The 13,278-nt window shown below is 52.8% G+C and overlaps 1 protein-coding gene and 1 long non-coding RNA gene across 8 annotated transcripts in view; one reads left to right on the plus strand and one right to left on the minus strand.

Moving 5' to 3' along the window:
- Window positions 1-13,278, minus strand: part of OTOF (otoferlin) — a 198,887-nt gene that overhangs the window by 174,735 nt on the left and 10,874 nt on the right. For all 7 annotated transcript variants that reach the window (XM_048846046.2, XM_048846042.2, XM_048846045.2 and 4 more), the window contains exon 2: window positions 3,669-3,727. In XM_048846046.2, coding sequence (XP_048702003.2) covers window positions 3,669-3,727 — 59 coding nt within the window. The remainder of the gene's footprint in view (window positions 1-3,668; window positions 3,728-13,278) is intronic.
- Window positions 160-3,729, plus strand: LOC142071493 (uncharacterized). The gene is made up of 3 exons (XR_012667519.1): window positions 160-297; window positions 858-1,033; window positions 3,292-3,729. It is a non-coding gene; the product is annotated as an uncharacterized LOC142071493 (long non-coding RNA).

Genomic DNA, 13,278 nt, shown 5'->3' on the forward strand with positions numbered 1-13,278 from the left:
CAATCTTCCGTGCTCAGGGACCCTGGATTATTTCATTCCCTTCTGCAGCCCACTTCATGTGAGAGATTCTCTCTAGGCAGGTCTGAAATATTTTCTTCTGCCTTTTACCTAAGCATCACATGCCAGTTGCCATGGCAACCCACTAGGCTTAGCATGTACCATTTTGGGATCACAAGAAGGGTGGATGGGATGGGCGGGCTCTTGGGTGAGCCTCTCGCTCCAAGGGAAGAGGACACCACCAGGATTTGGTCCCCCGCAACCCTGGGTCCACAGCTTGAGAACCGTTAAGTGAAAGGAGTAAGTAGGTGCTAAGTGACATGGGTCGCTGGTTGCAATTCCTTCTCTGCGGCCCCCGCAAGGGGGCTGTGATTGGGGTTCCCCACTCAACCCAACACGGCCCATGCACAATGCATGTTGTCTAAACTCACCCCTCCACCTCCTCCCTCCCTGGGATTTCCCTCTATCCATCAAGTACCAAAGCCCTAAGACAGGATTGTGCCATACCTATAAACATAACCCTTCGCCTCCTAGCTCCCTTCTGAGTGGGATGATTACAGTACCTGTCTGAGGCACCTCCTAGCTCCATCTTGCTTCTTCCTGCCTGGTGCTAATGAGACCAGCTGGTCTGGTTGTCAGGGTGGGTCAGTAGCACTGACTCTCCGTTCAGCCTGACACTAAGTTACAGGGTGTCCAGCAAACACTCACGGGTTCTCCTTTGAATCCAGCTAGTGTGGGTAACAGCAGCCATGAAGAGAGCACCACGCAGCCTTCAGAGCGGGCAGCGCCAACCTGCCACAGCCCAGAGGGCCACTTGCTGATGGGATGGGCTTGAACAAGTGACTGGCCTCCTTTTTCAGATACCGATTTCAAGGCCAGAGGGGACTCTGCGGAGCATCTAGGCTGACCTCCGGGAGCAGACCGGCTGGAGAATCTTCCCCGCTGAGTCCTGCGTAAAGGCCAGAGCGTCCGGTTGGGCTAGAGCAGATCCTTTGGAAAGCCCGAGCCATACCTACCCGTCTTTGTAAAGCACACGGTAAGTGCTAAGTATGAACCCAGGGAAATGGATAATACAGCCTGAACCATGGGGTCACGGCCAGCTCTGCACCCCGATGATCACTGAGAGGCTTTTCTGTGCTGCTCCCCACTATAGCACCAGGGCAGCTGAAACCTCAATGGATGGGTTTAGCCTCACCCCAGGCCTGAGCAGGAGGGAAGTCCTGTTATCCCCATTTTACACAGGGAAACTGAGGCTCTGCGAGACCGAGGCACGTCTACACTGCAGCGAAATACCCGTGACTGGCCCAGGTCCGCTGACTTGGGCTCCTGGGGCTTGGGCCGCAGGGCTAAAAATTGCAGTGTGGATGGTCAAGCTCATGCTGGAGCCCGGCCTCTGGGATCCTCCCCACACAGAGTCTGGGACTTGGTGCCGCGGGGGTTTTTCTTGCAGCGTAGACATACCTGAGGGACTTGCCTTAACGTGTGTGGATCAGAGCCAGGATTAGCTCTCACGTCCTAGTCCAGAGAGTGTTAAGCCCCAGAGCATCCTCCTTCTCCGGCAGGGGCATTTCAAGGGAAGAGCCTACATTGCAGCCCTCCCTTCGCACCCCTCCGATGGCTCCCCCTTCCCGAGCGCATCAAGCTGCTGGGCTTCTCTTTGAAGGCCCTTCTCTGTCTAACCCACCCTTCCCGTCCTCTCTCCTTCACTATCAACGCCCAGCACCCACTCGTTACATTTCCAGGTGCTGTCTCTCCCCTGCTGCCTGCCCCTCACGCTGGGAGGCGCTCCCCATAGCCATCCACCAACCTACATCCTCCTCCTTCCAACTCTCCTTTGCCTTGCTGCCTGGACAAAACTACACAACCGTGAAGCAGCTGGTGTCCTGAGATCACTACCACCCATAGAGTCACTTTGTTTCCTGGTCATCCCCCCGTCTGTCTGTCTTCATCTGTTGTCTCTTGTCATATACTTCGGTTGTAAGCTTCTTAGAGCAGGGACCAGCTCTTTGTTCGGGGTTTGTACAGCACCTACCACAGTGGGGCCCTGGTCCATGACTCGGGTTCGCAGGTACTATGGAAACGCACATCCTTAAACAACAATAAACATTTCACTTCTCCAGCAGAGCTGCAGTGAAAGGTACAGACTCAGTGAAGCAACACTCTAAGTCCCCGAAGAGCAGTTACTGTCACTTGGATTGTGACCGTCTCTGAAATAAAACCCGACCGTCACAGATGAACTGAAATGCTTTAAAAGGATAAAGAGTTTCAAGGTGTCGCTCCCAACCCACTTGTACAGTTTATCTTCTGTAAAAGATACAGTAGAAATCAAAGGAAACACCCACTCTCTTTTTAATACACATTTTCTTTTTCAGTGCGACATACTGGTGCTATCTTTAGTCCATGCTTATCTGTGATCTTATGTCATTGTACTCCGAATATTTCTGTCACGAGCATTTAAGAGAAAGCTACATTTCAAAACCACAAACCCTCTGAAATCCAATTGCTCTTTCACATCCTTTCCAAGTGCCGCGCTGAGAGTCTGAGGTCAATAAATCTGGACTTTCAGGCCAAAAGAAATAAACACTGCCTTATAATGTTGCGTGGGGTTGTGTGAGCATGTGAAAACAGGCCCTGTTGTGATGGAGAGCAGCAAGCTGGGGCCTGAGGCATTTGCTCTGAAAATCTTAAACTTGGAATTTTTTCCCTTTTATGCAATTAAAGTCTAGGAATGGCAAGCTGCATGTCCAGAAAGGTTTGCAAAATCCAGTACCGATAGCAATAGTTTTCATGCCATTTCAGTGCAAACAGTGGGGATTTTTTCTTTAAAGAATCATTCCCCAGATGCACCAACACTGATCAGACCGAAACATGAAAACCTCTTTGGGATCCATTTCCACTGGAATGGCGGGTGTGTCTTATTGGACCGACTTCTGAGGGTGAAAGAGACAAGCTTTTGAGCTCCCCAGAGCTCTTCTTGTATAGGCTCGAAAGCTTGTCTCTTTCACCAAGAGAAGCTGGTCCAATAACAGATATTACCTCACCCGCCTTCTTTCTCGAGGGTCCTGGGACCGACATGGCTATAACGCTGGGTAAATATAAGAAAGGTCTGGGAGTCATCAGTACACCGAATGCATTGCAGCCACTATCTCAGAAACCTCTGAGCATGTTGAACTGTAGGCCACCTATGACACCCGCTAGGGGAGAACCCTTGGGCCAGAGAAACAACTGGCCACAACCAAAAGACATACATCAATTTAAGCTTATCAACTGTAACTAGATTTGTTTTCTCTGCAGAGCTCCATCCTAATCATCTGTGCCTCAGATAGACAAATCAAGCCCACTTACACTCTTGGGATGGAGCTGATAGGATCCACCTGGTCTGCCGTCAGAGTAGGTCAGCAAAGAGAGCTCTGCATCTCTACCCAGGGACTTGACGTGAGGGTGAGTCAGCGAAAGTGCTCTGTATCTGTACACAACTATGAACTTGATACCATGGTTACAGCTTTATGGCTTAATATTTGTTCTGAATGCATTATAGTAAGGGGGGAAATACATTTCAGAGGGTGTTAACGTTTGAACAGGAAGAGAATTATTTAAAAAAAGACCCCAACCCATCCCTGCAAACCGAACGGTGAGAAGTCAATTGGCCTGAAGACGGGCTCGTCTCTTACCTCGTCAAACCTGGCCTCATCCTTGCAGTTTTCAAGTACTCGGGTGTAGAAGGAGAGACCTGCGCAAAGCAGAGAGGAAAAGAGCTTCGTTACTTCAAAGCCCGAGGGGACTGTGAGAGGGACACTGTTAGCGGGAGGAGAGGGTGTCTGGGGGGAACGGAAGGAGCTGTCCTGAACCCAAGAGGACCTGTTAACAGCACTGTGCTGCGGGAGTGCGAAGGGACCTGTGTCTGAGAGCAGGAGAGAACGTATGGATGCGACAGGTGCGAGTCTGCAGTGGTGCGCGTGGCCTCTGACCGTGAGAGGGTGGAACATGTGCAGGCATGAACACGAGTGCATGTTCTACCCTGAGCGAGCAGGCGGTGCGCGCGTACGCCCTCTGTCCGGGGGTTATGTGTACGCTGAGCGAGCGGGCGGTGTGCGCGTACGCCCTCTGTCCGGGGGTACGCGTACGCTGAGCGAGCGGGCGGTGTGCGCGTACGCCCTCTGTCCGGGGGTTATGTGTACGCTGAGCGAGCGGGCGGTGTGCGCGTACGCCCTCTGTCCGGGGGTTACGCGTACGCTGAGCGAGCGGGCGGTGTGCGCGTACGCCCTCTGTCCGGGGGTACGCGTACGCTGAGCGAGCGGGCGGTGTGCGCGTACGCCCTCTGTCCGGGGGTTATGTGTACGCTGAGCGAGCAGGCGGTGTGTGTACGCCCTCTGTCCGGGGGTACGCGTACGCTGAGCGAGCGGGCGGTGTGCGCGTACGCCCTCTGTCTGGGGGGACGCGTACGCTGAGCGAGCGGGCGGTGTGCGCGTACGCCCTCTGTCCGGGGGTACGCATACGCTGAGCGAGCGGGCGGTGTGCGCGCACGCCCTCCGTCCGGGGGGTACGCGTACGCTGAGCGAGCGGGCGGTACGCGCACACCGCCCGCTCGCTCAGCGTACGCGTACCCCCGGACAGAGGGCGTACGCGCACACCGCCCGCTCGCTCAGCGTAATATCCAACCTAAACCTCCCCCACTGCAGCTTGAGACCATTACTCCTCGTTCTGTCATCTGATACCATTGAGAACAGTCTAGAGCCATCCTCTTTGGAACCCCCTTTTAGGTAGTTGAAAACAGCTATCAAATCCCCCCTCATTCTTCTCTTCTGCAGGCTAAACAATCCCAGCTCCCTCAGCCTCTCCTCATAACTCATGTGTTCCAGACCCCTAATCATTTTTGTTGCCCTTCGCTGGACTCTCTCCAATTTATCCACATCCTTCTTGAAGTGTGGGGCCCAAAACTGGACACAGTACTCCAGATGAGGCCTCACCAATGTCGAATAGAGGGGAACGATCACGTCCCTCGATCTGCTCGCTATGCCCCTACTTATACATCCCGAAATGCCATTGGCCTTCTTGGCAACAAGGGCACACTGCTGACTCATATCCAGCTTCTCGTCCACTGTCACCCCTAGGTCCTTTTCCGCAGAACTGCTGCCTAGCCATTCGGTCCCTAGTCTGTAGCTGTGCATTGGGTTCTTCCGTCCTAAGTGCAGGACCCTGCACTTATCCTTATTGAACCTCATCAGATTTCTTTTGGCCCAATCCTCCAATTTGTCTAGGTCCTTCTGTATCCTATCCCTCCCCTCCAGTGTATCTACCAGCCGGGGGTACGCGTACGCTGAGCGAGCGGGCGGTGTGCGCGCACGCCCTCTGTCCGGGGGTACGCGTACGCTGAGCGAGCAGGCGGTGTGCGCGCACGCCCTCTGTCCGGGGGTACGCGTACGCTGAGCGAGCGGGCGGTGTGCGCGCACGCCCTCTGTCCGGGGGTACGCGTACGCTGAGCGAGCGGGCGGTGTGCGCGCACGCCCTCTGTCCGGGGGTTATGTGTACGCTGAGCGAGCGGGCGGTGTGCGCGCACGCCCTCTGTCCGGGGGTACGCGTACGCTGAGCGAGCGGGCGGTGTGCGCGCACGCCCTCTGTCCGGGGGTACGTGTACGCTGAGCGAGCGGGCGGTGTGCGTGCACGCCCTCTGTCCGGGGGTACGCGTACGCTGAGCGAGCGGGCGGTGTGCGCGCACGCCCTCTGTCCGGGGGGTACGCGTACGCTGAGCGAGCGGGCGGTGTGCGCGCACGCCCTCTGTCCGGGGGGTACGCGTACGCTGAGCGAGCGGGCGGTGTGCGCGTACGCCCTCTGTCCGGGGGTTATGTGTACGCTGAGCGAGCGGGCGGTGTGCGCGCACGCCCTCTGTCCGGGGGTACGCGTACGCTGAGCGAGCGGGCGGTGTGCGCGTACGCCCTCTGTCCGGGGGGACGCGTACGCTGAGCGAGCGGGCGGTGTGCGCGCACGCCCTCTGTCCGGGGGTACGTGTACGCTGAGCGAGCAGGCGGGCTGTATATGTACCATCTGTATAAGTCCCACCTCTTCTTTACCATGAGGGATGACAGACCGGGGGTGCTGGAACAAGAGGTGCTGGGTGCTTCCGCACCCCTTGGCTGGAAGTGGTGTCCATCATAACCAGGGTTTACAGTTTGGTTCAATGGCTCTCAGCCCCACCCGGAAAAAGTGTTTCAACACCCCTGCGACAGACCCAGACTCTGGATCGAGATTCAAACCAGAGAGTTTGCAGCTGAATTTTTATCGCTCCTATTTACTGCACTGGGGGTCTAATCTGGACATCTAAAACTTCGGGAGAGTTTGGGTTTGGATTTCCTACCTCCTGGCTCAGGGGCATTCAGCCCCAGGGGCTTGGCTTGGGGTCAATCTCTTCTTGCGGTGCTCATGAACCTTAGGGAATCATTTGACCAACCCACTCTGAGTTTATAACAAACCTTGAAACTGGGTGAGTTTAGGCCATCCCAGGGAATAATGGTTTGTGCAGCTCTTACAATTAAACGCTGAAACACTGCTCTCGCCTATGGCCCCCCATCTCACTCTTCCTGCTTTACTGCTCAGTAAACCAACGATCCAAACAGGTCCAGGGAATGATGATGTAAAATTCCACGTCCTAATGTCCGCAGAAAGCATGCCTTTAAACAACCGAGAAGGCGCTTCCCTCCCACCACCTCCCGGAAGCTGCTCCTGCTGCTTGTCTTCCAGTTGTTTGATCAGGTCTCGTGAATTTCATTCACTCATTCAAAATAAACACAGAGAATTTGAGAGGTTTAGCTTCTCTCTGTCAGTGGAGATTACGACAGGTCTGAAAGCAAATCGCCGGCTGGGAGGATGCAGACCAATGTGCCGGATAACCCCTCGGGATGGGCAAGGGGAATCTTTTGAAATGGTTTTTTCCTTTACTGCCGGCGTGAAATACATAAATCAATCCACCATTGGATCAAAGGGTTCGCATTGTGCTTTCGGCTGCTCTGGTTTCAATAATCTTTCTGACTTTGCCGAACCAATATTGTTATTTAATATCCACTGTGCAATGCTGCAGAAAGAGAAGTGATTAAAATGCTAATTTTAAGGCACTGAATCCAGACGAACCCTCTCTGTCTCAAAGGCAATAATGCTTCTGGGTTATTAAATACTGACATGTTTCCAGCAGGGCAGAACCATGTATGTATTTCTCCAGGGTCCAAAATTCCCAGGACATCTGAGCATCTGCAATAACATGCTCAGAGCTTTGTGGGGGTAACTTTGGGGCACGGAGAGTTAAAATGTGCCAGCCCCACATATTTATTAATATTTATTGTACGAAATAGTGAGCTGTTATGACAAGGATCCAGGTTCCAGCATGTGATATTCTGCCCTCATTACCTTCCCCTTTCTGACTGAACGCTGATATGAGTTTACAAAATGAGGCAATTATGGCCGGGGACTGAGACTCTGGATTTCTGGGTTCTCTTTCTAAGGGAAACTCTGCAGTGCTTTCGGCTTGCACAAAACTTGAGACTTTCGTTTAAGTCTTTGTTTCATGAATCGTTTCCCCTGTGACATCGTTTTAAACTCCAGGGAAACGTAATAAATAGCATCTTTTCTAACTAAACAGCCGCCTGTCCTCCAGGAGTGTAAAGCGGCTGTGTGTACAGACACCACCGATCGCCAGTGGGGGTTCGACCCCTAGGCTTTCCGTATTCATGCTCTTCTGGGCAGTCACCACATCTACCACTGTGCTTGGACAGCACCCGGCACACAGGAGCCTATTCCTGATGTGAGTGGGTGGGTGGGTGGGGGGCTCTTCTGGCCTTCAGACAACCCCCAACCTCTCCACGCTCATCATCAGAAACAAGCTCCCCATAGACCAGGGCACACCAACTCAAAGCAGCACCAGATCCTGCCAGAACAACAGATGCAAAACCAGCAGACACATCTCCATCGCTACAATGATCAACACCCAGCACAACACACCTTTCAAGATCCATGGGTCCTTGTGATGGGGTGTACAAACCTCATCCTAGGCAACAAGGGGTTAAGGGATTCTTTTGGGCTCATCCAGCCCTGCCCCACCCCACCTGCAGCAAATGCTCCATTTGCTGGGGCAATTAAAAGGCAGGGAACGAGCTCATTTGGGGGCTGTCATAACCATACAGCTAAGGGTAGCCTAGAATTCCTCCTTACCTGTTAAGGGGTTAAGAAGCACAAATAACCTGGTTGGCACCTGACCAAAAGAACCAATGGGGAAAGAAGATACTTTCAAATCGGGGAGGGGGGAGGCTTTGGTTGTGCTCTTTGTTTGTGTGTTCTCTGGGGAAGCAGAGAAGCATCAGGTCAGAAAACTCCTTCTCCTATAAACCATCCTAAAATGAGTCTCCATATTGCAAAAAAAGTAAGTAATAAGGCAAGGCACGTTAGATTATCTTTTGTTTTTAGCTTGTGAATTTTCCCTGTGCTATGAGGGAGGTTTCTCCCTGTTTTTTGTAACTTTAAAGTTTTGCCTAGAGGGGAATCCTCTGTGTTTTGAATCTGATTACCCTGTAAAGTTACCTTCCATCCTGATTTTACAGAGGTGCTTCTTTTACTTTTTTTCTCTATAATAAAGTTCTGTTTTTTAAGAATCTGGTTTACCTATTTGGTTGGTATATTACTCTCAAGACTACCCAGGAAAGGGGGTGAAGGAGCTTGGGGGGATATTTTCAGGAAGAGGAACTCCAAAAGAAATCTGACGAGGTTCAACAAGGACAAGTGCAGAGTCCTGCACTTAGGACAGAAGAATCCCATGCACCGCTACAGACTAGGGACCGAATGGCTCGGCAGCAGTTCTGCAGAAAAGGACCTAGGGGTGACAGTGGACGAGAAGCTGGATATGAGTCAACAGTGTGCCCTCGTTGCCAAGAAGGCCAATGGCATTTTGGGATGTATACATAGGGGCATTGCCAGCAGATCGAGGGACGTGATCGTCCCCCTCTATTCAGCATTGGTGAGGCCTCACCTGGAGTACTGTGTCCAGTTTTGGGCCCCACACTACAAGAAGGATGTTGAAAAATTGGAAAGCGTCCAGTTGAGGGCAACAAAAATGATTAGGGGACTGGAACACATGACTTATGAGGAGAGGCTGAGCGAACTGGGATTATTTAGTCTGCAGAAGAGAAGAATGAGGGGGGATTTGATAGCTGCTTTCAACTACCTGAAGGGAGTTCCAAAGAGGATGGATCTAGACTGTTCTCAGTGGTGGCAGATGACAGAACAAGGAGTAATGGTCTCAAGTTGCAGTGGGGGAGGTTTAGGTTGGATATTAGGAAAAACTTTTTCACTAGGAGGGTGGTGAAACACTGGAATGGGTTACCTAGGGAGGTGGTGGAATCTCCTTCCTTAGAAGTTTTTAAGGCCCGGCTTCATAAAGTCCTGGCTGGGATGATTTAGTTGGGGCTTGGTCCTGCTTTGAGCAGGGGGTTGGACTAGATGACCTCCTGAGGTCCCTTCCAACCCTGATATTCTATGATTCCATGATTCCAAGTAGTCCTTTCCCTGAATCTTTGTCTAACTCACTTGGTGGTGGCAGCAGTACCCAACCAAGGACAAGGAAAGGAATTTGTGCCTTGGGGAAGTTTCTAACCTAAGCTGGTAGAAATAAGCTTAGGGGGTCTTTCCTGCGGGTCCCCACATCTGTACCCCAGAGTTCAGCGTGGGGAGGGAACCCTGACAGGGGCAGAGCTGGAGGTGAGGAGACCTGCAGCCCGCTGCCCCAGCAGAGCAGAGGGAAACCCAAGACTCTGACACAGATGCCCAAAGGGGCCCTTCCTGAGGGAAGGGGGGACCCACCCCGGAGACAACCAGAGAGGGAAGTATCCTCTGGACCTTGGACTTTGTTACCCCCTCTTGTGGTTTGGGCTTCCACACCAGGTGAAGGCCTTGGACTAAGCTGAACCCAAGGGGGATGGACGAGAGGAGGAGGCCCAGGGAGGACAGCCTTGGTTGCCAGACTACGGGTAGCCCAAAGGGCCCTGGGTTGGATCCCGGTGCGGTGGGAGGGCCCAGGCTCCCCTCCCCACAATCCCCTTGGCAGTCGGGAGTTGCAGCCGTGACCACTAGGCCATGCTCCCTAAGTGGGAACCGTTACAGTCCAACATGTGGGGTACCTCATCCACTGCACTAAATGCCCCAACAACTATGTGGGTGAAACCAGACAATCGCTAGGCTCTCCAATAAACTCACCCAGAAAAATGATAAAAGACAAGACCACCTTATCACCTGGAGGTGAACACGTTTCACAAAGTGCCCATCCTATACCCAGCCTCTCAGTCCTCGTCCTCAAAGGAAACCTGCACAATGCCTTCAAAAGACAAACCTGGGAGCTCAAATCTGTAACTCTGCTAGACACCAAAAATCCCGGACTAAGGACGTGTGCGCTGCAATCTTAAATCGACCTAGGCTAGGTCAACTTACAGCCATTGCAGTCATTGCCGAGGTGGCTGATGTCCACACTGCCCTCCTTTTGTCGGTGGCGCGTGTCCTCACCAGAAACATGACAGAAGAGGGGCAGTGTGGGGGGCTGACAGCCAGGGCTCTCAACTCCATGCAGCTCCTCACCAGGAGCCCAGCTGTCCCCTGGGACTCCATGCCTCCTGGCTCCCAGCCAGGAGTGGCGGGGAAGCCGTCCGGAGCTTCTCTCTTCCGGTGGGGAGATCCGCACCCGGAGTCCAGTCGGCTGCCATATGCCTGGCGTCCCGGAGTCCAGCTGGCAGCCCAAGTCAGGAGCCTTGGTGGCAGCCCGGTTAGAGTGGAGATCCAGAAGCAGCCCAGCTCGGGTTCTGGGAGCTGGATTTCTTGTCAATTTCATGGCTCCAGCCAAGCCGTGAAATTGAGAAGAATGACAGCGGACCACTGATGTAAGGATCACAGTGTCTCCACAAACTACTGCATCACCCTGACTATGGCAACGTAAGCTCTATGCCCCCGGTGGAGGTGGAGTTGTTAGGTCAGTGTAATAGGAAGCAAGGCTGTAGTGTGTACAAGTCTGTAGTGTAGACCAAGCCTAGGTAGAGATTCTGGTTTTATGACTTATTACAACAATCCTACTAACCTTCCCTTGTGCCATGACTGCACAAGTGTTAATTGCCCACTTCATTTGGTATGGTTTCTTACAACATGTGTTAACTCCTTATGCTTAACAGTCCGTCCCACCTTGTACTTAGCTGTGACACTCAGGTTACTTTCCCCAGACCTGAGGAAGAGCTCTGTGCGGCTCGACAGCATGTCCCTTCCACCAGCAGAAGTTGGTCCAATATAAGATATCACCTCACGCACCTTGTCTCGCTCACATCCTGGGAGCCACACAACGGTAACGCCGCCAAGAACCACCGCCCAGCTCAGCCCAAGTCTGCTCAGGCTTCTGAGAACTTCCAGTTCAGGCCAGGTCTGTTCGGAGACTGAACCCGGGCATTTGCATGGTCGCTCGCACTCTCAGACCCATCCTTAGCCACCCCACTGTTTTCCACTGTGTCATACACGGGGCACAAGGGCCCGCACCCACGTTCCTGGCTGCAAGGGCTGGGGCTCTCGGCTTTCCCTCAGTAACTGCATCCGCAGGACAGGGAGACTATTGGAACAAGTCCCCAGATGTGTTGCACGTATGCGGGCTCTCCGGAATGTCCCAGCAACACCAAGGATGAGACTGAGAACAACCTGCCCCAGTATCTAAAAACCTCTCCAGAAACCCAGACCCATTAAGGGAAGAGACCCTGCCGGTCCCCAGGTCAGGGCTGGCCCCTACAATGTGTCCTCAGGCTAGATTTGAAAGTGTTAAATAATGGGACTGCCACCACACCTATAGTAGAGAGACTGCTGGACCGCCTGACAGACATCACAGCGAAGGGATGCTCCCAGATGTGGCAGGGTGAGATCCCAGCTCATGGATAGAACTCGGGACAAACTGACTACTGTCACTAGTGTCTGCCCCTGATTTGCTGGGTGACCGGAGGCATGGCACATTGTCTCCGTGACTCAGTTTCCCCATGCGTAAAACAGACACTGTGATCTGTACAGACAGTACAGATCTGCCTGGCAGGGAGTTTGTGAGGACAAATGAATGCTTGGGAGCGTGCAGAGATCCCTGGATGGAAGAATATTCACTCTATACTTGCCTTTTGCTTATTTTATCCCTTTATGCCTAAACAATTCCCTCTGTCCTGGCTCCTTTGTGGAGGATTCTACAGATTTGTGACTTTTTATCCCTTACTTGAACTAAAGTCAAGCAGCAATTCAGCGCAATCCTCCTGCTCAAATGCACATTGAAACCTGCCACCTGCTGGCCTGATTTCTGACTTAACTTCTTTCTTGCAGTCATAGAATCCTACAGCTGAAGGAGCACACCACCACACAAAGCTCTGCTGCACACCCACGGGCAGCATTGCTGGGGAGATGGGAGTGGGCAAATGCCAGCTGCCAGCAAGAGAAGCTAAACAAAACAACCCACACCTGCGACACTCAGCTGGCTGTAACAATGAGAGAGAAGTAATAATAATGACTGGCATTTGCATAGCACTTTTCGTGCTGAACCTAAAGCAAAATTACAACCGGCTGTGAGCTGCGTTCAGGGATCACTGCTTCGCCACCACTGAAATGCAGCCACTTCTGGAGCAGAACCGGGTAGCCTGCAAACAGCTCACAGCAATGGTACGCACATCGTTCGGGACAGAACGTGATGGGTACTGAAACTACAAAGGGCATGAATGGAATTATTTCGAGACGCTGTGAATAACACAGGCCTGGTCCCAGGAAAGTGCCCTGGGATCTCTAATGGCCACGGGTGGCGGGATCTTGACGGCTCGTTGTTAGTAGTCTTGCAAGAAAGTCTAGGAGCCTGAGCAATGGATCAGAGCCCCGTTGCGCAAGGTGTGGTGTAAAGTTACAGCAACAAAAATGGTCCCTGCCCCGAAGAGCGTACAGTCAAAGTCTGAGACTGACAACAGGCGGATACAATCAGATGGGAGGAGCATAAGGAAAACATGGGACAATTGTGTTCACCGCTCGTCGAAGGCAGTAGCTCCAGTGAGAACAGCGCCCCCTAGCGCCGCCCTGAGGCATTGGCTCAGTACCAACTCAGAGAGAAGAGTGCCTCTTGCTGAATTTTCAGCGCTGGTGTTTTCCATCTGAGTGTTTCCTACCAGTTATCATTTCTCTAGCACTGTAAGTGTTTTACACAACAGGACAACAGGCCAGGTCCCCACCCCACGGGGCCTGCAGTTTGAAAGAGAGATACATTGC

This window comes from Caretta caretta, chromosome 3 (genome assembly GCF_965140235.1).
Source record: "Caretta caretta isolate rCarCar2 chromosome 3, rCarCar1.hap1, whole genome shotgun sequence".
Lineage (NCBI taxonomy): Eukaryota > Metazoa > Chordata > Testudines > Cheloniidae > Caretta > Caretta caretta.